Below are 26,244 nucleotides of genomic sequence, written 5' to 3'. Positions count from 1 at the left end.
AACAAAGAATGAAGGAATTTATACCTAGTATTCTTGAAGCCTGTCTTCAACCTTACGCGTCAAATGGTAGGGTACCACCAGCGGTGACTCAGACACCTGAAGATTCTCCAGTGCCTAGTGAAGTTACCGCATTGAAACCAGCTTTAGCTCCACAGCATTTTGGTCAAAATACGCCGAAAAAATATCCGGAGCAAAACATCGAGAATTTAGTATCGACTTATTTGGAAGCTCGGCAGCATCAACCTATAGCACGTCTGCGAGAGCTACACCAGCAGGTAATGTCCTATGAATATACTTCGAAAGTGGTACACCTAGATCCACAGGATGCTCAGTGATTGCCGAAGATGATCGTTCCAAGAGCAATGTGTCACCGACGGAGATATGGTACAAAGAGCAGCAACTGCAAGAGTAGCAACCGTAGACGCCAAGCATCATCAAATGGCAAATCATCCAAAATCATATACAGGAGTTGCAATAATGCCATATTCTATACAGCGTTTCGAAAATCAACAGCTTGAGGAATCATTTACACCGGAATACACGAAGCAAGATGGTGCAATTTCAGCAATGAACGATGTTTCGGATATGATCTTGGTATCCACGATTAGAGACAACAACATTCAAGTTCTCTTATCACCCGTTGCAAAGTTTGGGCAATATTCGCCGAAGGCCGAAGTCAAAACTATACAGATCTTAGATACCAACGCTGCAGTAGCAGAACAATTAGGTGAGATTAAAACGGGCCCCAATAAACAGACAAATTCATGTGCCAATCCGGAATCTAGAGATGACGGAGGGTTGGTAATAAAATTGGGCAAACGCTATGACCGTTGGCTGTTTAGAAATCATCATCAAGACTCACAAGTTTCGCAGACTGTTAAGCAGACACTAGAATTGCCACAGGAAAAATTTCCCAACAATGCTAATGTCTCAGATGATAATTTTATTCGATGTTATGATGTGAACAACAAACCGGTTGTCAATTTCAATTCAGAAAACTCGGTTGACTGGTTCAAGTCTTTGAAAATGACAGACTTTCGTTTAATTTATGATTGGTGCACCAAAGGACGGATTGTTTCGAAAGAAATGTAACAAACATATGAAAAATTCGATCCAAGCAGAAAACCATTTCATCACAATATTTTAGAGTATATCTTCGGGAATCTAAATACCAAGAAGTGGTTCATTAAAGCCCCCTTTCGTATAAAATACCAGTCTCACATTGTTGAATTTCTTAAATCGAAAGGCAAATACAATGGGACTGGATATCATTTAGTGGAAATATTAAAGGAATATCTCTCACATAAATATAATTTTGAAGACAAAATAAACGTCATATCTCAGGCAGCTGAAGCAAAATTCTTTTCCAACGTAACTAGGAAAAAGGATAAATACCTTTTTTAGATTGTGTCTAGAAAATCGAATCTAGTGAGGTTAAATCACTTGTTCGTTAGGTTATAGCAGTTGTTTGAAGGATTCCAACATTGAATTACTGAAGTGAAACCCTTCAAAGCCGTGTAAGAATTAAAACTTTAATTTAAAATCATAATTTAACGATTTCGCGTTAAATATATCGTGTACGTCGATCTTGTATAAATAGTCAATAAATTTCATTCTAGTAGACGTATACAATGTTTTTTTACGATTTTTAAATAGTTTCGCAACCTATCAGGTTGGACTTGAATTGTTATTCAACTGATTTATTTTCTTTTTTCTGAGAAAATTTGAATTTTTATCGAGTCTTTATCTTACAATTTTTTTCAAAATCAATGAATTAGTTTTCTTAATTTTAAGTGAATATAAAATATATAAAATTATTGATCGAATTTCTAAAATAAGTTTTCTACTCACCTGAATTAATCCAGAGTAGTGGCAAATCATTCCTCAGTTTGAAGTCAGCAATACCTAGAATGGAATAAGAGTTTTATATTAGATACGTTTTAAGAATAATCAATAGGATGTTACTAACCTGAAGTACTACTTAAGAATTCCAGATATGCTTATAATCCAAGCTGTAGAATAGCAAAAGTTTATCCAGTGTGTTGTGTTTAGAGTGTATGGTGCAAATTTCTCGTAGTGTTAGACCATGGAAGTATAGGGGAAATATGTGAATTAGTAGAGTATAAGTAAAGGCATATAAGTTTAATATAAATATATAAAATGGTGAGAGTGCTATGCAATCTCAAGCCAGAACAAGTCGTTCTGCGAGTATTTTAACCTAATTTCAATTTCTTTTAATCTGAGAAAAATCATATTTATTTCATTGGATAGAATCTAAACTATGTTTTTTATATTAATCTTTAAATACTCTATATATTATAAAAGGAGGCCGTAACTTACATTTTTGAATCGTAGATCCTGATCAGCAGATAGTTTCCGTCAGTGGTTTCTGTTTTGGTTTCTACGGATAGTATGGTTGATGGTGGAGTTCCGAAATCTAGTCTACTTTGCACCGACTAGCAGGAGTCCGATCTTTTAGAATCAGCCAGCAAAAGTCGGAAAGTTGTAGTCAGAGTACGACAGAAAGCAACAAAGGTTTACCTACTCTAACTTTATGTCAACGACTCCTAAGCAGTCACGGTTGTGACTGTCTTGACCTTTGAGTGCACTCCCCCTTTATATACCCATTCGCATCTTTGGCACAAGGCAGGGGAGTGTTGTACACACGATCGCGGATCAGTCGAGATTCGAATTACGACGTTAGAATCTGGAAGCAGGGAAGTCACGATCAAACTCACATTGATGAGTTTGAAATACTTGCGTATCCGACACCCTGACTAATGCTGGTGGTCTAGTTGATGGTACACCTGTAGTGGAGAAAGAAAGCAAGATTATTTTGTGATAGACCATCCAAAATCTGAAAATAGAAAAAGATAGAAACGATAATTAGTAATGGTTGAATTCATAGTTTAAAATTTTATTTACATTCCTTTTTTTGTTATCCCGCATAGTTTATTTCCTTTTGATCACTTTGGACTATTCCTTCCATTGCCGCAGTTTTTATTAATTTCGCTATTTCACAATATTGTTTCAATATTGCACAATTTTAGAGGAAAGTTTAAAACAATTAATTTCAAGTTGGTTTAATCATCATGTAAGTTTTTTATTCATTATATATTCGTTTAACCGTATAATTATTTAACCGTTATTTCAGACTTTCACAAAACTTTCTTATTAAAACTTTTGCGACTAAATTCGTACGGGTTTAAATTCCAAAAAGTTATTTATTTCAACACTTTGATTTAAATGCTTAAAAAATTGTGTATTAAACTTTATTTCCTTTAAAAATCCATGTACGTTTTGCAAAGCTTTATTAGAATCTAGATCTCAACACAAAAATATTTATTTTTAACGTTTTCCTCTTTATTTTGTCTTGATTCATTTTAAATTATTTTTTATTAATATTTTCTTTTTTGTTTTGCTTAGTTTTTCTTTTTTTCCATAGTTATATTTTCATTCATTTATTTTCACTTTTTGTTTTGATTCCGCAGTTTCCATTTTTAGTTTGATTCTTTTTGCTCATTATCATTCTCTTTCATATTTATCACTCAAAGTTTAGTACTATTTTTTTATCACTCATATTTTTCGAAAACATTCTAAGTTTTCGAACACTAGGTTTCCGCCAAACTCAATTGTTTAATTTCATTATATTACCGATTTTAATTTTATATTATTAATTTTGAGTTTATAATTTTTATTATTCAATTATTTCTTGTTCTTTACTATTTAATCATAATTTTCTTTAGAATTATTTCTTATTTTATTTTTCATTCATTATTTGCACTTGCAGTATTTTCACATACACCCGCACTGTATATTTACAATAGGATTTTTCATTCATTAATTTTCTACACTTTAAACACTTTTCACAATCACTACACTCACTTATTTCAATAACCCGACACTTTCACGTATTTTTTTATTAATTTTAATATTCACTTTATTTTTTTTACACTCTACTTACCTTTTTATTTAATAATTCCGTCCGTCCGTGATCCAAGCCGCCAAATAATGTTGCCATTTAAGCGTCCCCAACGCTTTCATTCATAAACGTCAGTTGCCCATATGTTATATTGCGCCACACTAAACCGTAACGCTTGGCGTATGACGTCATTTTTACACTCGGTTTACACATGGTAAACCAATATATGAGGTTAGCCTTTTACATGTGCAAATAAAACTTGATGTTGTAAATAATTAATTTTTGCTCAGAATTAATATTTAGGGTTGCCAGATCACAACAAAAGGAGGGATTTCGAATACCGAAACTTTTAAAAACACCCCAGATGGAATTTTTTAATTATTTTGTTTTTATATTTTTGTCGCACTTTTTTCCTCCTATCCTTTGATAGGGATATCAGCAGGATAGTTGGCTTTGTGGGGTGCGCCTCTTTTTGCTATTGGGAATAAGAAGAAGCATGCATATTTACGATCATTCACAATAGTCAAACCATACGTTTCCGAATAATGTCAAACAAAACACGACTGAGAGAATTGGAATAAATTATAAACAAAAGAAAAAATATGATGAGGCTCCTGTCATCATATTTTTTCTTTTGTTTATAATTTATTAAATGGATAAATTTCGTTCCTTTTTGATTTGACGCTTGATGAAGATTGGTTGTGTGGGCCTGATTAGAGTAAAGGAAATACATCTTTTCTAAATTCCAATTCGAACTTTTTTTATTGTGGAATATTGATTTTGAATTTGAAAGTCAACACAAAACAGCAATACAGGATTAGGGACCACCAACATAGACAACCTTCAAAGTAATACGCCTTGGTTGCCTCTTTCTGTATATTTGAAACATAAAAAAAGAAACAAGAAAATGGAAAAAATACTGGAATGTATTAAAAAAAAGGCTACTACATACTTACGAATATACTGTTACCTTTAGATTTATGTTAATTTAGATGAATTCCGTTAATTTAAGAATTTGAATTGTAACGTAAATTTCTACTACGTAGTTTATTCGAATAACTTCACAACAATAACTACTGTATAGATTTTTCTACCTCCTTCCATTTTCTATTTTGTTGTTGACGTACAATTCTTGTTAAACATCATCATTGATGCTCGCTTAATTCCTCTTTCTTTGTTACTCCCTCGCCTGTATATGTGTTGTTGTTATTGTTCACTCAATGTAAGTTTGTATGTGTTTGTTGCATTGGTAGATTGTTCGAAATCTAGATGTTACCAGATCGTCTAGAAACTTCTTATTTCATATAAATAGGGGGAATGGCAAGGCAGTTAGTCAGTTGTGAATCAGATCACGAAATGAAACCGTCAAGTAACTTAAAGCTGTAAAGTAAAGTGCAAAGTAAAGTTGTGTCAATAAAATCATTGTAATATTCGTAATCAGAAAGAACCCGCGTTTTATTTGGCACGAACTGTATTGGGAAATAAAACAACGTCTACACGGGATAAGGTAAAACCCAAGAACGTAACAATTGGTGTCGGAAGTGAGATTACGATAATACTACGATGAAGTTTAAGGATATACGAGTGGAAGACTTGAAGAAGGAGCTCAATAAATTGGAATTGTTGGATGAGTTCGAGCGCCGTGGTATGAACATCGATACATATGAGTTTGACGGTAAGGATGAAGTGGATTTATCGGAAATGGGCGAATCCAACGGTGGGAAAGCCTCGTCAGTAGCTGCCAGGGGTGACGATTTAAGAGAAATGCTGGCTAAAATGTTTGAGGAAAATTCCAGAAGGAGCGAAGAGAATTTCAGAAAGTTAGAAGAAAATTGGAGAATAATGAACGAGAAACTCGAATTTATTGGAAGGAGAGTGGAAACGAGTTGGATAAGAAAGTGCAGTCGGTTGACGAGAAGATTCTGTCTGTGGATGAGAAATTTCTGGTCCACGACCACAGGTTTACGAATCTGGAGAAGAAAATGTCGGAACTGGAAATTAAAGGTGGTCCGGTGCGAGTTCCTGATAACACACTAAAAATCAAACCACCTGTATTCGACGGCTCTACGTCATTCAATGTTTTCAAGTTACAGTTCGAGACAGTGGCTTCTAGAATTTCGTGGAACGACAGCGACAAAGCGGTTGCACTACTTCTGGCATTGAAGGGCAGTGCTGCTGATGTTATACAGAGTATTCCTGTCGCTTCTAGAAACAACTATGAAGATGTTATTGCTGCACTGGAACGTAAGTACGGTGGCGAACATAAACAAAACATCTACCTTATGGAACTAAGGAGAAGAGTACAGAGGGCAAACGAGACGTTACAAGACTTTGCAGCAGAGATGGAACGTTTGGTGCTAATGACGTATCCAGGAGAGAATCACCCATTGCTGGACCGTATGAAAATCGAAACCTTTGTGAATGGCATACGTGACCATGAGATTAAATGTGCAACATATGCGTCACCTAAAGCGTCATTTGCCAAAACCGTGTCGTTTGCCCTTGCCTAAGAGACGGCAAGAATAATTGTTAAGCCCCAGACCCACAAGATTCGCCAACTGGAGACCGAATGTTGCGAACCCAAATCTCTCGTTAACTCGATCAAGGACGCCATGAGGCAGGTAATAGAAGAAACAAAGTTAGTAGGGATGACTAAGCCCAGTGTTAGATGCTACAACTGCGATAAAGCAGGTCATATTGCGCGCGAATGCAGAGTTAAGCGCAAACGATCCAGGTCATCGTCACCACCTCCAACGAAAGATGGTAGAAGAATGGCTCAACAGTCCACCAATGAGTCACCGTTAAACTAAATCGATCCATCATAAGATCAGATCTGGTAAAGGGAAAAATAACGCAACTTAATGGAGTCAGACTGCGCACAGCAACGGGGGAGCCCGCGGCAGTACACGGCAACTATTGCCAATAAATCGGAGAATTACGAGTTTATAGTTGCCGATATCGTAGACGAAGTGATAATAGGCGCAGATTTTATGATTGCCTTTGGTATCAATCTGGATATGAAAGAGCGTGTGATGACCTGGTCTAACGTCGAAATTCCGTTAAACGTGGGCTACGATGAAAGTACACCCAGAGATAATACCGCCCTGTGCCGCTGCAATAATATGGGTACCAATGAATGGAAATTGTGGTGCCGAGAAGTTGTGGGTGGTGGAACCAGCAGAAAACATAAACAGTAACATCCTAATAGCGAATGCCCTGGTGAAAAGCAACAAGGACGGATTAATTCCTGTTAGAGTTTTGAACCTGTCAAACAAGCAAGAGCAAATTTGCCAATTTTCCGATGATGGACACTGCACACCAGCTGAAGCTGTAATTAATTTGGAAACTAGAACCGAAAAGCCAGCAGCCATGGAGAAGACGCACCTCGACGGCTACATAAAAGTGTGGACACACCAATTATCACCTTCCGAGAGGAACAAGGCTAAGCAGCTATTATGGAAATATGCCCCTACCTTTGCGTTGACAAAAGAGCACCAAGGAAGAACATCAGTGGTGAAGCATGAAATCCATACAGCAGACGCGAGACCCATTAAACAGCCTCCAAGAAGTGTTCCCCTGGCAAAAAGAGACGAGGTCCAGAAGCTGATAAGTGAAATGGAAAAGAGTGGTGTAATAGAACCATCGTCAAGTCCATGGTGCTCCCCAGTGGTCTTGGTCAAGAAGAAAGACGGAAGCACCCGATTTTGTGTGGACTACCGAAAGTTGAATGATGTCACCAAGAAAGACAGCTATCCGCTCCCAAGAATTGACGACACATTGGACACATTAGCCGGGACGTCATTGTTCTCCACCCTCGACCTGCAGAGTGGGTACTGGCAAGTAGAGATCGCCGAGAAAGATAAGGAGAAAACAGCGTTTGGCGTTAATGGGGGTCTCTGGCAGTTCAATGTCATGCCCTTCGGACTCTGCAACGCCCCGGCTACATTTGCAAGGCTGATGGAGCGTGTGTTAAAAGGGCTGCAGTGGAAGTCGTGCCTCATATACCTGGATGACATCATAGTCATGGGACGCAACATCGACGAACACATCAAGAACTTAAAGGATGTTCTACAGCAGCTTTCGTCTTCAGGCCTCAAGTTAAACCCAAAGAAGTGCAGTCTCTTCCAACGAGAGGTGAAGTTCCTGGGGCACCACGTGACGCCGGAGGGCATATCGACAGATAAGGAGAAAATTCAAGCCGTCAGAGATTGGCCGCAGCCCCGAAATCTCCATGAGCTGCGAAGCTTTCTGGGTCTCTGCACCTACTACCGTCGATTTGTACCAAATTTTGCCAACATCGCCGCCTGTCTACACCGCTTGACGCAAAAAGGCCAGAGGTTTCAGTGGGGCAACGACCAAGAAGAGGCATTCAGAAAGCTCAAAGACATGCTATGTAGAGCCCCCATTTTGGCATACCCTATACCTGGTGGCAAGTTTGTTCTGGACACAGACGCAAGTGCGTGCGGCATCGGTGGCGTCCTTTCCCAGGAAATCGACGGACAGGAAAAAGTCATCGGAAAAGCCCCGTACCCGGGTGTGACGAGGAGAGAGGTGCTTGCTGTCCTTGAGAGCGTTAAACACTACCACAAATACCTATATGGCCAGCATTTCCTGCTGAGGACCGACCACGCTGCTCTCCAATGGTTGCTGCAGTTTAAGAATCCGGAAGGTCAGCTAGCCCGTTGGATCGAGAGGCTCCAGAGTTATGACTTCAGAATCGAAATGGCGGAAAACACGGTAATGCTGATGCCCTGTCTCGTCGGCCATGCAAGGTAGAATGCAGGCATTGCTCAAGGGCTGAGAATAAAGAGAATATCGTTGATGTCCGACTATTGCAGTTTGAGTCGGATGAAGATTGGTCGACGGAACAACGTAGAGATCCCATTCTGGGCAAAATAATTTCGGCAAGCGACCTAGTCGAAAAGAAATTACCTCCGAAAGCCCTCTTTTAAAATCCTATTGGGTCCAGTGGGACTGTCTACTTATAATAGATGGTTGCTTATATCGCAAATGGGAAAGTGAGGACGGTAAATCTCACCGGAACTTGATCGTCGTCCCAGACTCCAAAATAAGAGATGTCTTGTCGGAGTTTCACGATGGGCCAAGTGGAGGACATCTTCGCATAGCAAAGACCGCTGAAAAGGTAAAGCAGAGATTCTACTGAGTCGGCTGTCAAAAATCCATTGCCGACTGGATCGCCAATTGTGAAAGGTGCATAAGAGCTAAAGGTCCAACACGGAAGAGTCGAGGCTACATGCAGCAGTATAATTCAGGAGCCCCTTTTGAAAGAATCGCAATGGATGTAGCTGGACCGTTCCCAATAAGTGACTCTGGGAACCGGTATGTCTTAGTGGTCATGGATTACTTCAGCAAATGGCCAGAGGTTTATGCTATCCCAAATCAAGAAGCCATGACAATTGTGGATGTGTTCAGCAAAAAATGGATTTGTCGCTATGGTGTTCCATCGGAGGTTCATTCCGATCAAGGTAGGAATTTTGAATCGGCGATCTTCAAGGAAATGTGTGACTCCTACGGAATCAAGAAAACCAGAACGACGCCCCTACATCCACAATCAGATGGCATGGTGGAACGATTCAATCGCACCCTGGAAAAACATCTACGGAAAGTGGTGGACAGTGGCCAAAGAGACTGGGATGAGCATATTCCAAAGTTTTTACTGGCTTATAGATCGGCCATTCATGATTCCACATCCCGGACCCCAGCCAAAGTTCTGTTCGGAAATGAATTAAAGCTACCTGGCGATTTGATATTCGGTGCTACCCCAAACGACGATGTGAACCAAGATGAAGACAGTCAAAACTCTTTTAGTAAAGTCGACGATGCAGTTCGCCATCGAATAAAATTGGTTAGCAACTGTATGAAGGCAAGGTACGATCGAGCGGCAAATACCGATGGGTTTCAAGAAGGGCAACTGTCACTATTGTTCAACCCACAACGAAAGAAAGGACTATGCCCCAAATTGCAAACGCACTGGGAAGGACCCTACAAGATTGTCACGAAAATAAATGATGTGGTTTATCGCATCCAGAGCGACAGTCCCAGGTCGAAGATGAAAGTTGTACATTTGGAGCGGCTGGCCCCCTACGGAGCGGGAACTGTGCCTATTCGGGACGAACAGGCTTAAGCGGGGGACAATGTTACGAATATAACTTTAGATTTAAGTTAATTTAGATGAATTCCGTTAATTTAAGAATTTGGATTGTAACGTAAATTTCTACTACGCAGTTTATTCGAATAACTTCACAACAACAACTACTGTATAGATTTTTCTACCTCCTTCCATTTCCTCTTTCATTTTCTATTTTGTTGTTGACGTACAATTCTTGTTAAACGTCATCATTGATGCTCGCTTAATTCCTCTTTCTTTGTTACTCCCTCGCCTGTATATGTGTTGTTATTGTTCACTCAATGTAAGTTTGTATGTGTTTGTTGCATTGGTAGATTGTTCGAAATCTAGGTGTTACCAGATCGCCTAGAAACTTCTGTAGCGACAGGCAGGGCTCATATAAATAGGGGGAATGGCAAGGCAGTTAGTCAGTTGTGAATCAGATCGCGAATTGAAACCGTTAAGTAACGTAAAGCTGTAAAGTAAAGTGCAAAGTAAAGTTGTGCCAATAAAATCATTGTAATATTCGTAATCAGAAAGAACCCGCGTTTCGTTTGGTACGAACTGTATTGGGAAATAAAACAACGTCTACACGGGATAAGGTAAAACCCAAGAACGTAACAATACCATACGCGAGCTTTGGGGAAGATTACCCTGAAAAGAGTGGAAAAAATATGGTAATTAATGATATAATTTTCAGTAAATAGATTGCAATATATTTGGTGTGAAGAATATTTTAGGAAGGTGGTAGGGATGTGGTGAAGGAGAGGTAGGGGTAGGTCAGATTAGGGACACAACCATGTGTTATGGCGAGAAGGAATCTCGGTGGGTGGGAGTTTCCTCGGCAGGTTAACCGTCGGGGGAACAACTTTTTCTATACTTATAGGTTTGTGTAGTTAAACTACAAGCATTATTTTCTAGTTATTCTTTTTTCCATTTTCTTTTTCTGGCATATTTCGGGTTTCCCAAAATTTCATCAATTTATTTCAATTAAAAGCCCGGTATGATTTAGTTTGTTTTTGTACAGTAGTATCGTTCATTGGTTGGCAAGAACCACCCCTCATCCGGCGAGCTTTAGCCGCGCAAAACGCCAGCATACCGGCAAAGCCATTCAACGAACATAAAATATAAACCTTTTCAAAACATCGGCGGTTACACTTTTCATAGACGTGAGTACGAGTTTCTAAAACTTCTCAATATCACACTCCAAACCTATCCGTTCACATAGATTCAAATTGTGGCATGTTTAGTACTTTTCATACTTATGAGTTCGAACTTCCAACACTGTCTCATTCCTGTACTCTATCAGTAATTTTATTTTCAAATATAAGTTTTCCATCTCGATCCTTTTCCTCAAATCTAAATTGTACTAAACTTAGTACCATTTAGTACACATAATTACGCATTTTTAAAACTAACTCCATGTTTCATCCTACAATCCAATCCAATCCTTAATTTTAATTTAGTAACATTTAGTACACGTATTACGAATTTTCAAAACTACCGGCATATCCCAATCCTGCACTCAAACTGTTATATTAATTCAAAATTTCAGGATCTCAGCTCTATCCGTTCACACATAATTACTTTCAAAAGCCCCGTCAGTCAAAATTTTAGGTTTCCAGCTCTCTACAATACCCAAATCCAAATTTAGTGAGTTTTCTATTCTATTACTAAAGTTGTTTTCATCCCTCAATACTAAATTCCAAATCTCAGTTCTCAACCAAATCCAAATTGTTCCAAATTTAGTACCATTTAGTACTTTTCATAAGTATGAATTTCATGAATTTCTAAAACTGTCAATCCCACACTCTAACAGTGATCTTTGTTCCACCAAAGTCCAAATGGTACTAAATTTAGTACTTCTCGTACCAAAATTATTATATTATTATATTATATCGTATATATTATATCAAATAGTAATCGCAAATCCAAATTTAAGAATTCCAGCTCCATCACCATATTCAAACCCTGCTTTGAAATAGTAATTGAAAGTTCAAATTTAAAACCAAATAGTATCAGCTTTTTTTCTATTCTATATATCCATATTCCAAACCTATATCAATCCTACACTCTCACAGTTCACCCAAACCACTCCAATAATAACCTTAAGTCCAAATTTAAGGATTCCAGCTCCATCACATTGATCCAAATTTAGTACCATTTAGTACTTTTCGTACATCATCTATAGTAATCCTAGTAATCCTGATCAGGCTTTACAAATTAAAAATTAAGAAATAGACGTGGACAATCCTGATATTGAGAAGCAAAACTAGGAATAGGAATTATTTTTCGCATAGTGACATCATAGATATATCGTAAAGAAATATAATATAGACAGATAATGGATGGATGATATAGTTGACAACCTGTCCAATGAGACGCATTGGACATCATAGTGAAATAAAGCTAAATTGTAAATTTTCGTATTGGTGGGGTACTCGTGTGTGTTATATTTTTTTACTATATCCCTTTTTTAATTAAATAATATATTTATATTATATTTATTATTTATATTATATTTAATTATAATTATATTTTATATTTAAATATAAAACCAACAGAACCTTAAGACTATTAAGACTAGACACCCAGGTTCATCGAATCCCATCGAATCCAAAAGTTCCAAATCTACATCCCATAAGGAGACTTGATCTTGGGCAAGATCTATTAATAAGGTCACCAAGATAGCAATCGAAATCGGAAAACAGCTGTTTTTTTCTCAAGTCTAATGTCAAAAATTTCGACTTTGTTTACGTTTTCATAATGGAAGTCAATTCACAATAATGCATTTTGACAGCAAACTTGAGAGATATCGATTATCAGCTGGTCTCCTTGGGTGACCTTATTTATAGGCCATGATCTTGGGTGATATATTGGTATATCGGTTTTATCGTATATCGATATATTGGTTTTAGAACACACCAAGATCTATTAATAAGGTCACCAAGATAGCAATCGAAATCGGAAAACAGCTGTTTTTTCTCAAGTCTAATGTCAAAAATTTCGACTTTGTTTACGTTTTCATAATGGAAGTCAATTCACAATAATGCATTTTGGCAGCAAACTTGAGAGGTGTCGATAATCAGCTGGTCTCCCTTGGAGACCTTATTAATAGGCCATGGAGCACACGATAACTCTCGAAGGGAATAATCGATTTCATCTAAACTTTGCACATCTTAATATTTCTTCCAAACCAAGATCTATTAATAAAGTCACCAAGATAGCAATCGAAATCGGAAAACAGCTGTTTTTTCTCAAGTATAATGTCAAAAATTTCGACTTTATTTACGTTTTTATAATGGAAGTCAATTCACAATAACGCATTTTGACAGCATACTTGAGAGGTATCGATAATCAGCTGGTCTCCCTTGGTCATGTTCCCTTAGGCCATGTTCCAAACTTAGTTTAAGTTCGAAGATGGGATATGTAGGTCCACACTTTCTGGTACCTCCACCACAAAATATTCAAAATTGCCATAAAAATTAATTTTACAATAACATGCAAACGGACTATCAGATTTTAACGAAACTTTGTACAACATATTACCTTTACCAAGCCTATATCCAGAAGGAAGATAGGAACCATTGGTCCACTCCTTCTGGTAACTCCCCCACAGAGGGTCAAAATTTTCAGTATTTATAAATCCAATATCAGGCGAATGGAATGTCCGATTTGAACCAAACTTTGCACAACCTATTATCGTAACCAAGCCTAGATCAAGTTTGAAGATGGAACCCATTGGTCCACTCTTACCAGGTACCAGACCTCCGCCACAAAATGATCAAAAATTTTATAATAACTTGCAAACGGTCTATCCGATTTTAACTAAAATTTGTACAACTTATAACCTTTACCAAGCCTAGATCAAGTAGGAAGATGGGACCCATTGGTCCACTTCTTTTGGTACCTCCCCCACAAATGGTCAAAATTTTAAATATTTGTAAATCCAATATCAGGCGAATGGAATGTCCGATATGAAACAAACTTTGCACAGCCAATTATCTTTACGAATTCTAGATTAAGTCCGAAGATGGGACCCATTGGTCCACTCTATTATCTTTACCAACTCTACATCGAGTCCGAACATCGGACCCAGTAGTACACCCTTTTCGGTACATCCCTTACAAATGGTTAATATTTTATCATATTTGTTCCAAACACCTTCCCAAACTATAGGCTTGGGGTATATATCTATCGGCAACACCGCCTGACACTTTTTTACTTGTTTCTATTTTCTTCGATATCATAGAGGAAAAATTTTTATCGTAGTAAAAAATTGTAAATTCTTGTAGGTTCTGGAACAGCTATGAAATTCAAAATAATTTTAAATTGGTTATTGTATTTTTCAAGTCATTTCATACACATATACAAATAGAATTATTGTTTTGACGGAAAAGTAGCCCCTTTGATGTAATTTATACACCCCAGTAGTGTAATTATCTACTATTTTATACAATTTTTATAACTATCTTTTTGTACAGTGTAAATTTTTTTCAATAAAACGACAATTCTTGTCAGTTTTGGTATTCACAAAGATAGAAATCGAAATCGGAAAACAGATGTTTTTTCTCAAGTCTAATGTCAAAAATTTCGACTTTGTTTACGTCATGGCCTATAAATAAGGTCACCCAGGGAGACCAGCTGATAATCGATACCTCTCAAGTTTGCTGTCAAAATGCATTATTGTGAATTGACTTCCATTATGAAAACGTAAACAAAGTCGAAATTTATGACATTAGACTTGAGAAAAAGCAGCTGTTTTCCGATTTCGATTGCTATCTTGGTGACCTTATTAATAGATCTTGGTTTACGTTTTCATAATGGAAGTCAATTCACAATAATGCATCTTGGCAGATACCTTGGCAGAGGTATCGATAATAAGCTGGTCACCCTTGGTGGCCTTATTTATAGGCCATGGAAGTAATTACTTAGTTCCCCATACAAAATTGTCTGAGCGAACACCGACTTTTATACGTTGTTCAATTCGAATCACTCTCTGAATAACGAAGAAATTTGTCCCATCCCTAACAATTGAGAGCATTTATCAAAAATAAATTAATTTTGACAGCTTGAAAATATTTATAAAATTTTCAAACTTGTTTAGTAAAATTGAAAATGATGAATGAAAAGTAAAAAATTGTCTAGTTTTTATATATGCAGCAGGATGTAAATTTTGTTATCTACATAATGCAATATGAATTTCTTTCCCGTTTGTTCTAATTAGCGTACAAAACAAGAAACAAATTTGGGGAAACCCAAACAAAAAATTCTCCAATTTTTTTATGTGACATTTGAATTTAGATAATATAATATATGAAAATCACAATATTTTCAGAAAAAATGGAAAACATGACTTAAAAGTAGATAGATATGTGTTCATAATATAGTCAGGAGAAAGAGAATTAATTTTTCTATTTAGATCCATATGCGATTCATGCAAATATGTTAGTATTTTGGTGTAAAACAAGAAACAATAAGTTTGAAATAAAAAACTCTGATGACATGAATTAAGAATAGTGTTGTATGAACGGGTTAATTCATGTACGTAATTCTGAGAGCGAACTACGTTGTTCGAATGCCCGTCGGAACATGGCACAAAGTCGATTTATGCATGTCCGTCCGTCCATGTTAAATTGTAAACAAAGTACAGGTCGCATTTATGATCCGAATTGGTTGAAATTTGGCATAGGTCTCTTATTTGGCCCAAGGACGAACCCTATTGAAATTGGAAAAAATCGGTTAAGATTTAGATATAGCTCCCATATATATTTTCGTCCGATTTAAGGTAAATGGTGTACCAAAGTACCTATATATCTTTCGATTTGCACGAAATTTGGCATAACGTACTGAATTGAGCCTAGAATAATGTCTGCCAAGTTTCGTGAAAATCGGCCGAGATTTAGATATATCTCCCATATATAGTTTCGTCCGATTTAATGTAAATGGGGCACCAAAGTCCCTATATATCTTTCGATTTGCACGAAATTTGGCACAACGTGCTGAATTGAGCGTAATATGATATCTGCCTAGTTTCGTGAAAATCGGTCCAGATTTAGATATAGCTCCCTTATATAGTTTCATCCGATTTTATGTCAATGGTGCACAGAATCCCTATATATCTTTTAAATTTGCATAACATTTGGCACAGCGTACTGAATTAGATCTAGAATGATGTGTGTTAAGTTTCCTGAAGTTTCGGTCCACATTTAGATATAGCTCCCAATATATATTTTCGTCCGATTTAATGCAAATGGTGTACCAAAGTCATCATATATCTTACGATTTGCACGAAATTTGGCACAGCGTACTGAATTAAGTCTAGAATCAGGTGTGTTGAGATTCCTGAAAATCGGTCCAGATTTAGATATAGCTCCCATATATATTTTCTTCCTATTTTATATAAATTGTGCACTTGTGTGTCCGATTGCCACACAATTTTGTACAATGAACTGTAGTTAATCTCTGGCAAGTCTCATTGAAATCGGTTCAGATTTAGAAGATATAGCTTCTACATATATATTTTTACACAAAATTTACACAAATCTTGCACAACGTACTGAAGTTAGTATAACCTAGAGTTTGGATATAAATGCTTCAACCAGATGGGTCAATCGGCACAAAATTTTGCACTACGTACTGAAGTTACTAGAGTAACTTCGGGTAATGTGGACCACCATTTTTTGATAATGTGGGCGTAACAATGGTAAATAATAAAAACAAATTGTTTTCACAACATAGTAGGATTGTTGACTAAATATATTCCAGGTCAAACATTATATATATTTGTCTATAAAAATTTTATTGCATTATATTTCAAAAAACTCAAAACTGCAAATAAAAAAACTTGGCGGGTAATGTGGACCAGTATGTGTGGGTAATGTGGATCTGTAAGGTAAATGTAGGTTGTGGATTGGTTGTGATAAATTTCAATTTATTGCACTCTTGGATAACAATGAATGCAAAAATATATGGGTTCATGTTTTGGAATAGACCCCATTTAAGAGTTCCACCCCATTTGCGGTATTTTTAAGGTTCTTGCTTCATTATCCAACCGAGGCACCTGTAATTTCGCATATCGAGTTTTCAGATGATAGAATATCTCCTCGCGTATTAAATGCGATCATATTTCGAACTTGTTCTCATGAAAATGTACCATTTTTTTATAGTGGTCCACATTACCCGACGTTGAATATTTTTATTTCACCATAATTATCGGCTTCAAAATTAATAAAAATTAAAAGTCGGCGATTGTAATTACATTTTTTGTAATATATTTTTGCTAAAGAAAACAAGAAAACCACATAACTTCTTTATATTCGTGAAAAACAAAGTGTTCGACTATTTTGCAAAAACGTTCGACTATTGTGCTAAATGTTCAAATCATACTTTTACAATCAGAGCTACATTTTCTACTACTACATTTTAAAAATTGCAATTATTTATTGAAAACCAAGTTTTATGTTTGTTTTCCTAAATTAGGAAAACATTTATCAAGGCGGCATTGACATATTCCAAGCATTTTCCACATAGTCCACATTACCCGAAGTTACTCTATAACAGAGCTTGTGGCAGTTATGCGGTTTAGATATTGTTACGTTCTTGGGTTTTACTAAATCCCGTGTAGACGTTGTTTTATTTCCCGATACAATGCGTACCAAATAAAACGCAGGTTCTTTCGGATTACGATTATTACAATGATTTTATTCACACAACTTTACTTTGCACTTTACTTTACACGACGGTTTCAATTCGCGATCTGATTCACAACTGACTCACTGCCTTTCCATTCCCTCTATTTATATGAGCCCTGCCTGTCGCTACAGAAGTTTCTAGACGATCTGGTAACACCTAGATCACGAACAATCTACCAATGCAACAAACACATTGAGTAACAATAACAACAAACTTACTGAGTGAACAATAACAACAACAAACTTGAGTAAACAAACTTACAATAACAACAACACATATACAGGCGAGGGAATAACAAAGAAAGAGGAATAACAACAACACATATACAGGCGAGGGAATAACAAAGAAAGAGGAATGACGTTTAACAAGAATTGTACGACAATAACAAAATAGAAAATGAAAGAGGAAATGGAAGGATGTAGAAAAATCTATACAGTGGTTGTTGTTGTGAAGTTATTCAAATAAACTGCGTAGTAGAACTTTACGTTACAATTCAAATTCTTAAATTAACGGAATTCATCTAAATTAACTTAAATCTAAAGTTATATTCGTAACATTGCCCCCCGCTTAAGCCTGTTCGTCCCGAATAGGCACAGTTCCCGTTCCGTAGGGGGTCAGCCGCTCCAAATGTACAACTTTCATCTTCGACCTGGGACTGTCGCTCCTCTGGATGCGATAAACCACATCATTTATTTTCGTGACAATCTTGTAGGGTCCTTCCCAGTGCGTTTGCAATTTGGGGCATAGTCCTTTCTTTCGTTGTGGGTTGAACAATAGTACCAGTTGCCCTTCTTGGAACCCATCGGTATTTGCCGCTCGATCGTACCTTGCCTTCTTGCGGTTGCTAACCATTTTTATTCGATGGCGAACTGCATCGTGGACTTTACTAAAAGAGTTTTGGCTGTCTTCATCTTGGTTCACATCGTCGTTTGGGGTAGCGCCGAATATCAAATCGCCAGGTAGCTTTAATTCATTTCCGAACAGAACTTTGGCTGGGGTCCGGGATGTGGAATCATGAATGGCCGATCTATAAGCCAGTAAAAACTTGGGAATATGCTCATCCCAGTCTCGTTGGCCACTGTCCACCACTTTCCGTAGATGCTCTTCCAGGGTGCGATTGAATCTTTCCACCATGCCATCTGATTGTGGATGTAGGGGCGTCGTTCTGGTTTTCTTGATTCCGTAGGAGTCACACATTTCCTTGAAGATCGCTGATTCAAAATTCCTACCTTGATCGGAATGAACCTCAGATGGAACACCATAGCGACAAATCCAATTTTTGCTGAACACATCCACAATTGTCCTGGCTTCTTGATTTGGGATAGCATAAACCTCCGGCCATTTACTGAAGTAATCCATGACCACTAAGACATACCGGTTCCCAGAGTCGCTTGTGGGGAACGGTCCAGCTACATCCATTGCGATTCTTTCAAAAGGGGCTCCTGAATTATACTGCTGCATGTAGCCTCGACTCTTCCGTGTTGGACCTTTAGCTTTTATGCACCTTTCACAATTGGCGATCCAGTCGGCAATGGATTTTTGACAGCCGACCCAGTAGAATCTCTGCTTTACCTTTTCAGCGGTCTTTGCTATGCCAAGATGTCCTCCACTTGGCCCATCGTGAAACTCCGACAAGACATCTCTTATTTTGGAGTCTGGGACGACGATCAAGTTCCGGTGAGATTTACCGTCCTCACTTTCCCATTTGCGATATAGGCAGCCATCTTTTATAAGTAGACTGTCCCACTGGGCCCAATAGGATTTTAAAAGAGGGCTTCCGGAGGTAATTTCTTTCCGACTAGGTCGCTTGCCCGTTTCTATGGCCGAAATTATTTTGCCCAGAATGGGATCTCTTCGTTGTTCCGTCGACCAATCTTCTCCCGACTCAAACTGCAATCGTCGGACGTCCACGATATTCTCTTTGCTCTCAGCCTTTGAGCAGTGGCTGTATTCTACCTTGCATGGCCGACGAGACAGGGCATCAGCATTACCGTGTTTTCCGTCTTCTCTGTGCTCGATTCTGTTCAACGGTGACTCATTGGTGGACTGTTGAGCCATTCTTCTACCATCTTTCGTTGTAGGTGGTGACGCTGACCTGGATCGTTTGCGCTTAGCTCTGCATTCGCGTGCAATATGACCTGCTTTATCGCAGTTGTAGCATCTAACCCTGGGCTTAGTCATCCCTACTAACTTTGTTTCTTCTATTACCCGCCTCATGGCGTCCTTGATCAAGTTAACGAGATATTTGTGTTCGCAACATTCGGTCTCCAGTTGGCTAATCTTGTAGGTCTGGGGCTTAACAATCATTCTTGCCGTCTCTTGGGCAAGGGCAAACGACACAGTTTCGGCAAACGACGCTTTTGGTGACGCATATGTTGCACATTTAATCTCAGGGTCACGTATGCCATTCACAAAGGTTTCGATTTTCATACGGTCCAGCAATGGGTGATTCTCTCCTGGATACGCCATTAGCACCAAACGTTCCACCTCAGCTGCAAAGTCTTGTAGCGTCTCGTTTGCCCTCTGTACTTTTCCCCTTAGTTCCATAAGGTATATGTTTTGTTTATGTTCGCCACCGTACTTACGTTCCAGTGCAGCAATAACATCTTCATAGTTGCTTCTAGAAGCGACAGGAATACTCTGTATAACATCCGCAGCACTGCCCTTCAATGCCAGAAGTAGTGCAACCGCTTTGTCGCTGTCGTTCCACGAATTTCTAGAAGCCACTGTCTCGAACTGTAACTTGAAAACATTGAATGACGTAGAGCCGTCGAATACAGGAGGTTTGATTTTTAGTGTGTTATCAGGAGCTCGCACCCGACCACCTTTAATTTCCAGTTCCGAAATTTTCTTCTCCAGATTCGTAACCCTGTGGTCGTGGGCCAGAAATTTCTCGTCAACCGACTGCACTTTCTTATCCAACTCTTTAATTTGGACCTCTACGGTTTCCACTCTCCTTCCAATAACTTCTGTAATGTTCTCGAGTTTCTCGTTCATTATTCTCGAATTTTCGTCAAACATTCTACAATTCTCTGCCTTGAGTTCATCTAACTTTCTGGAATTCTCTTCGAACATTCGTCTCGTGTTTTCTTCTAACTTCCTGGAATTCTCTTCGCTCCTTCTGGAATTTTCCTCAAACTTTCTGGCATTCTCTTCGAACATTCTTCTCGTGTTTTCTGCTAACATTCTGGAATTCTCTTGGAACATTTTAGCCAGCATTTCTCTTAAATCGTCACCCCTGGCAGCTACTGACGAGACTTCCCCACCGTTGGATTCGCCCATTTCCGATAAATCCACTTCATCCTTACTGTCAAACTCATATGTATCGATGTTCATACCACGGCGCTCGAACTCATCCAACAGGCGTTTTTGTAGCTCAGCCTTGTTGCCAGTAGAGGACAATTCCAATTTATTTAGCTCCTTCTTCAAGTCTTCCACTCGTAGATCCTTAAACTTCATCTTAGTATTATCGTAATCTCACTTCCGACACCAATTGTTACGTTCTTGGGTTTTACTAAATCCCGTGTAGACGTTGTTTTATTTCCCGATACAATGCGTACCAAATAAAACGCAGGTTCTTTCGGATTACGATTATTACAATGATTTTATTCACACAACTTTACTTTGCACTTTACTTTACACGACGGTTTCAATTCGCGATCTGATTCACAACTGACTCACTGCCTTTCCATTCCCTCTATTTATATGAGCCCTGCCTGTCGCTACAGAAGTTTCTAGACGATCTGGTAACACCTAGATCACGAACAATCTACCAATGCAACAAACACATTGAGTAACAATAACAACAAACTTACTGAGTGAACAATAACAACAACAAACTTGAGTAAACAAACTTACAATAACAACAACACATATACAGGCGAGGGAATAACAAAGAAAGAGGAATAACAACAACACATATACAGGCGAGGGAATAACAAAGAAAGAGGAATGACGTTTAACAAGAATTGTACGACAATAACAAAATAGAAAATGAAAGAGGAAATGGAAGGATGTAGAAAAATCTATACAGTGGTTGTTGTTGTGAAGTTATTCAAATAAACTGCGTAGTAGAACTTTACGTTACAATTCAAATTCTTAAATTAACGGAATTCATCTAAATTAACTTAAATCTAAAGTTATATTCGTAACAATATGTACGAATTGTACGAATTTTGCACAGCGCATCATTTATTATGCAACGACTTGCCTTTATAGGGAAGATTTCCATTAAAATTGCTAACGTTTAGTATTTCCTCAATGGAAAAAATTGTCGGTATTCTTAGTATATCCTCGACATAAAGATCCAGCCCATTATTCATTACATCGGAAGTCGCTGCAGAGTGGTTGGAAACATCATTGGAAATAAATATCAGTACTATTATTTTAGAAAATTTTGAGTTTAAAAGTGCCACTGTAGTTTCATCGGAAGTCGCTGCAGTATATTATATTTCCAGAGTGGTTGGAAACATCATTGGAAATAAATATCAGTACTATTATTTTAGAAAATTTTGAGTTTAAAATGCCACTGTAGTACTTGCCGTATTAAGCGGATTGTTTGCATAGTTTCATTTATTTGTATATGAAGTCACGTCCGATTTTCACTATGGAAGTTTTAACAAAAATTCACATAATCATTCGCTGTAGTATAGATCCATGTAGGATTGGAAACTATTGGTCTGTTTCCGTACTGCAAGAATCTACTCGATTTTACTATTTTCTTCGATAGCATAAAGGAAAATTCGTTATCGTAGTAAAAAGTAGTAGATTCTTGCAGTACGGGAACAGGCCATATATTTCATATAACCAGTGTTGCCAATTTAGCACTTTTTAAACTCGTTTAGCACCAAAAAAAATTGATCTAGCACCTGGCACTTTTTTTAACATTTTTAATTTGTTCCAGGATTTTTTAAAAAATGTTAGTATCACTCCAAACAAATTTTCGTTTTTCGATTTCACATTGACACATTGAAGTTTCCTATGTTTCACATGGTTGATTAGATTTTCCAATGTTTTTTCCAGTGAAACGGGGCTATCCATATGATAACCTACGCAACTACCCCAAGACTTCAATTTTCTGCGAAACTAATTGCCGTGTCGGTGAAAAATTCTGCGAAATATCCACCTCAGAATATAAAAATTAAAAAAGAAATGCGGTCGAACTTTTTATAATTCATCCCATAAATATGTGAGCAAATATCAAATACATCAAATAGTGGGGCTACCCCTATATGGGGCTATAATAAAACGAAGATCAATATTGATACTTTTGGTAGAGAATATGGGGAATACCCGGAAACTTCAGTATTAAAAATTCTTGGTAAGGATATGTGTAATTCAATGGGAACCCAAAATACCAAAATACAGCCAGTTTGATTGAAAAATGTGTCCAAAATACCAATTATTGGGTGTACCGTTATATGAGGGCTAGACCAATACCTGAATCGACATAGCAAGTCTCTGCAAAATTTCAGAGCTTTATCTTAAATATTGCAAACTCTATCGTGATTTCAACAAGCGGACATGCGTAAATCGACATAGAATATTATTCTCGCCAAGAATATAATTTGTGGGTTCTCTGGTTAATATTTCGAGGTGTTGCAAACCGAATGACAAATGACGGGTAGAAATCAGTATAATTTAAATACATTTAAAATTCAACTTTACTTCTTCTTCCCGTATTTATTGGTTTATTGCTGTTTGGGTTATAAAAGTGCATCGGGACAAAAATAACTATTTTTGGTTCTTTGCACAAAATTTGGTATAGCTTACTGAATTAGTTCTAGAATGATGTGTGCTAATACCATAGACAGACGACAGCCTTAATTTGCATTAAAAAGTTCTTAATTTGAATTAAAATTTACCCCTGACAGACGAGAGTTTCTGCATTTATGAACCAGTTTTTTCTTTCAAAACTATTGTTTGTCTGTGTGTAGGAAGAAAATATTGACATTTGTTTACAATACTTTTTAGGATTACATCTTTTTGAAATTGATACATGACGGGAAGGAAAAGTAACAGCTATAATGAAGATAAAACAGCTCCAAATTTGAAGAAATGTTGAATTTTGCCTTTATTTCTAATTTTTATTTTCGTAAACGTAAACAAATTTGGCAACAATCAATTTATTTTCTACAGCATTGCCATATTGAAATTGCTTAATTCAGTATAAATTCAGTTTGATTTTGTGCATTAACACATAAAAATGAGGATAATGTACAAGTTAATTTGAATTAAGGCTGTTAATGCAAATTAAGGCTGTCGTCTGTCTAGGCTATAAGTTTCGTTAAAATCGGTTCAGATTTATATATTGCTCCCATATATAGTTTCGCCCGATTTTAGGTAAATGGTGCACCAAAGTCCCTGCTAATCTTTTTATTGGCATGCATTTTGGCATAGCGTACTAAATTAAGTCTAGAATGATGTGTACTAAGTTTCGTGAAAATCGGTTCAGATTTAGATATAGAACCCATATATATTTTCGCCCGATTTTAGGTAAATGATGCACCAAAGTCCCTGAAAATCAATTGATTTGCTCGAATTTTGTCATAGCGTACTGAATTAAGTCTAGAATGACGTGTGCTAAGTTTCGTGAAAATCGGTTCAGATTCAGATATAGCTCCCATATATATTTTCGTCCGATTTTGGGTAAATGGTCTACCAAAGTCCCTATATATCTTTCGATTTGTCATAGCGTACTAAATTAAGTCTAGAATGATGTGTGTTTCCTGAAAATCGGTTCAGATTTTGATATAGCTTCCATACACAGTTTCGTCCGAATTTATGTAAATGGTGCACCAAAGTCTCTGAAAATTATTCGATTTGCACGGATTTTGGCATAGTGTATTGGATTAAGTCTAGAATGAAGTGTACACTTCCTATATATTTTTTCGTCAGATTTTAAGTAAATTGTGCACTAAAGATCCACAGCTAGGCCGATTGACACAACGTAGTGAAATTAATATAAATTAATCTCTGGCAAAGTTAGCTTCAAATTGGTTCAGTTATAGATATATCGTAGATTCCATATATAATTTCGACTTATTTATGTTGAGATTAAATTTTAAACGGTGCACATACCGAATAGCGTGTGTCATGTTTGCTTTAAATCAATTTACACAAATCTGTCCCACTGTGCGCAAACGACTTTAAAGGGCCCCATACACTATAAATCATGTCGTCATGCCAATGAACCCCTTTTTGTATATGTGAGATTGACCAGTGTATGGCAAACTCTTCAATCACTATCGATTCAATCAAAACTCGATTTTTGTCCCAAAAATTGCATTTTGAGCCGTAAATTCAGTTGTTTTTTATTTATTCCGTCACAATTTTATTATTTTTGTACACAAAATTATTTACTGACAACTTTCAAAATGAATATTATTCACCAGATTGATAGGGTTTCATTTTCAAAATCAAAACTATTTTGATTTTCTTCATGCATTGTGTGTGTCACACATACATATATACACTTTCAAAAAATAAAACATACTGTTACGTTCTTGGACTTCACTTATTCCCGTGTAGACGTTGTTTTATTTCCCGATACAGTTCGTACCAAATAAAACGCGGGTTCGTTCAGATTACGATTATTACAATGACTTTATTCACACAACTTTACTTTGCACTTTACTTTACACGACGGTTTCAATTCGCGATCTGATTCACAACTGACTCACTGCCTTTCCATTCCCTCTATTTATATGAGCCCTGCCTGTCGCTACAGAAGTTTCTAGACGATCTGGTAACACCTAGATCACGAACAATCTACCAATGCAACAAACACATTGAGTAACAATAACAACAACAAACTTACTGAGTGAACAATAACAACAACAAACTTGAGTAAACAAACTTACAATAACAACAACACATATACAGGCGAGGGAATAACAAAGAAAGAGGAATAACGTTTAACAAGAATTGTACGACAATAACAAAATAGAAAATGAAAGAGGAAATGGAAGGATGTAGAAAAATCTATACAGTGGTTGTTGTTGTGAAGTTATTCAAATAAACTGCGTAGTAGAAATTTACGTTACAATTCAAATTCTTAAATTAACGGAATTCATCTAAATTAACTTAAATCTAAAGTTATATTCGTAACATTGCCCCCCGCTTAAGCCTGTTCGTCCCGAATAGGCACAGTTCCCGTTCCGTAGGGGGTCAGCCGCTCCAAATGTACAACTTTCATCTTCGACCTGGGACTGTCGCTCCTCTGGATGCGATAAACGACGTCATTTATTTTCGTGACAATCTTGTAGGGTCCTTCCCAGTGCGTTTGCAATTTGGGGCATAGTCCTTTCTTTCGTTGTGGGTTGAACAATAGTACCAGTTGCCCTTCTTGAAACCCATCGGTATTTGCCGCTCGATCGTACCTTGCCTTCATGCGGTTGCTAACCATTTTTATTCGATGTCGGACTGCATCGTGGACTTTACTAAAAGAGTTTTGGCTGTCTTCATCTTGGTTCACATCGTCGTTTGGGGTAGCGCCGAA

At 37.3% G+C, this 26,244-nt stretch overlaps 1 protein-coding gene across 1 annotated transcript in view; it reads right to left on the bottom strand.

Moving 5' to 3' along the window:
• Nucleotides 1-1,340: 1,340 nt before the first annotated feature.
• Nucleotides 1,341-26,244, bottom strand: part of LOC133330864 (probable serine/threonine-protein kinase DDB_G0282963) — a 35,239-nt gene continuing 10,335 nt past the window's right edge. The window contains exons 6-7 of the mRNA XM_061539266.1: nucleotides 1,852-1,905; nucleotides 1,341-1,375 (exon numbers count right to left, since the gene is read on the bottom strand). Coding sequence (XP_061395250.1) covers nucleotides 1,341-1,375; nucleotides 1,852-1,905 — 89 coding nt within the window. The remainder of the gene's footprint in view (nucleotides 1,376-1,851; nucleotides 1,906-26,244) is intronic.

The sequence above is a fragment of the Musca vetustissima genome, unplaced genomic scaffold (genome assembly GCF_032173495.1).
Source record: "Musca vetustissima isolate MV318-11 ecotype Yass unplaced genomic scaffold, APGP_CSIRO_Mvet_v1 utg25167, whole genome shotgun sequence".
Taxonomy (NCBI): Eukaryota; Metazoa; Arthropoda; class Insecta; order Diptera; family Muscidae; genus Musca; species Musca vetustissima.
This window is presented reverse-complemented; position numbering and strand designations above follow the sequence as displayed.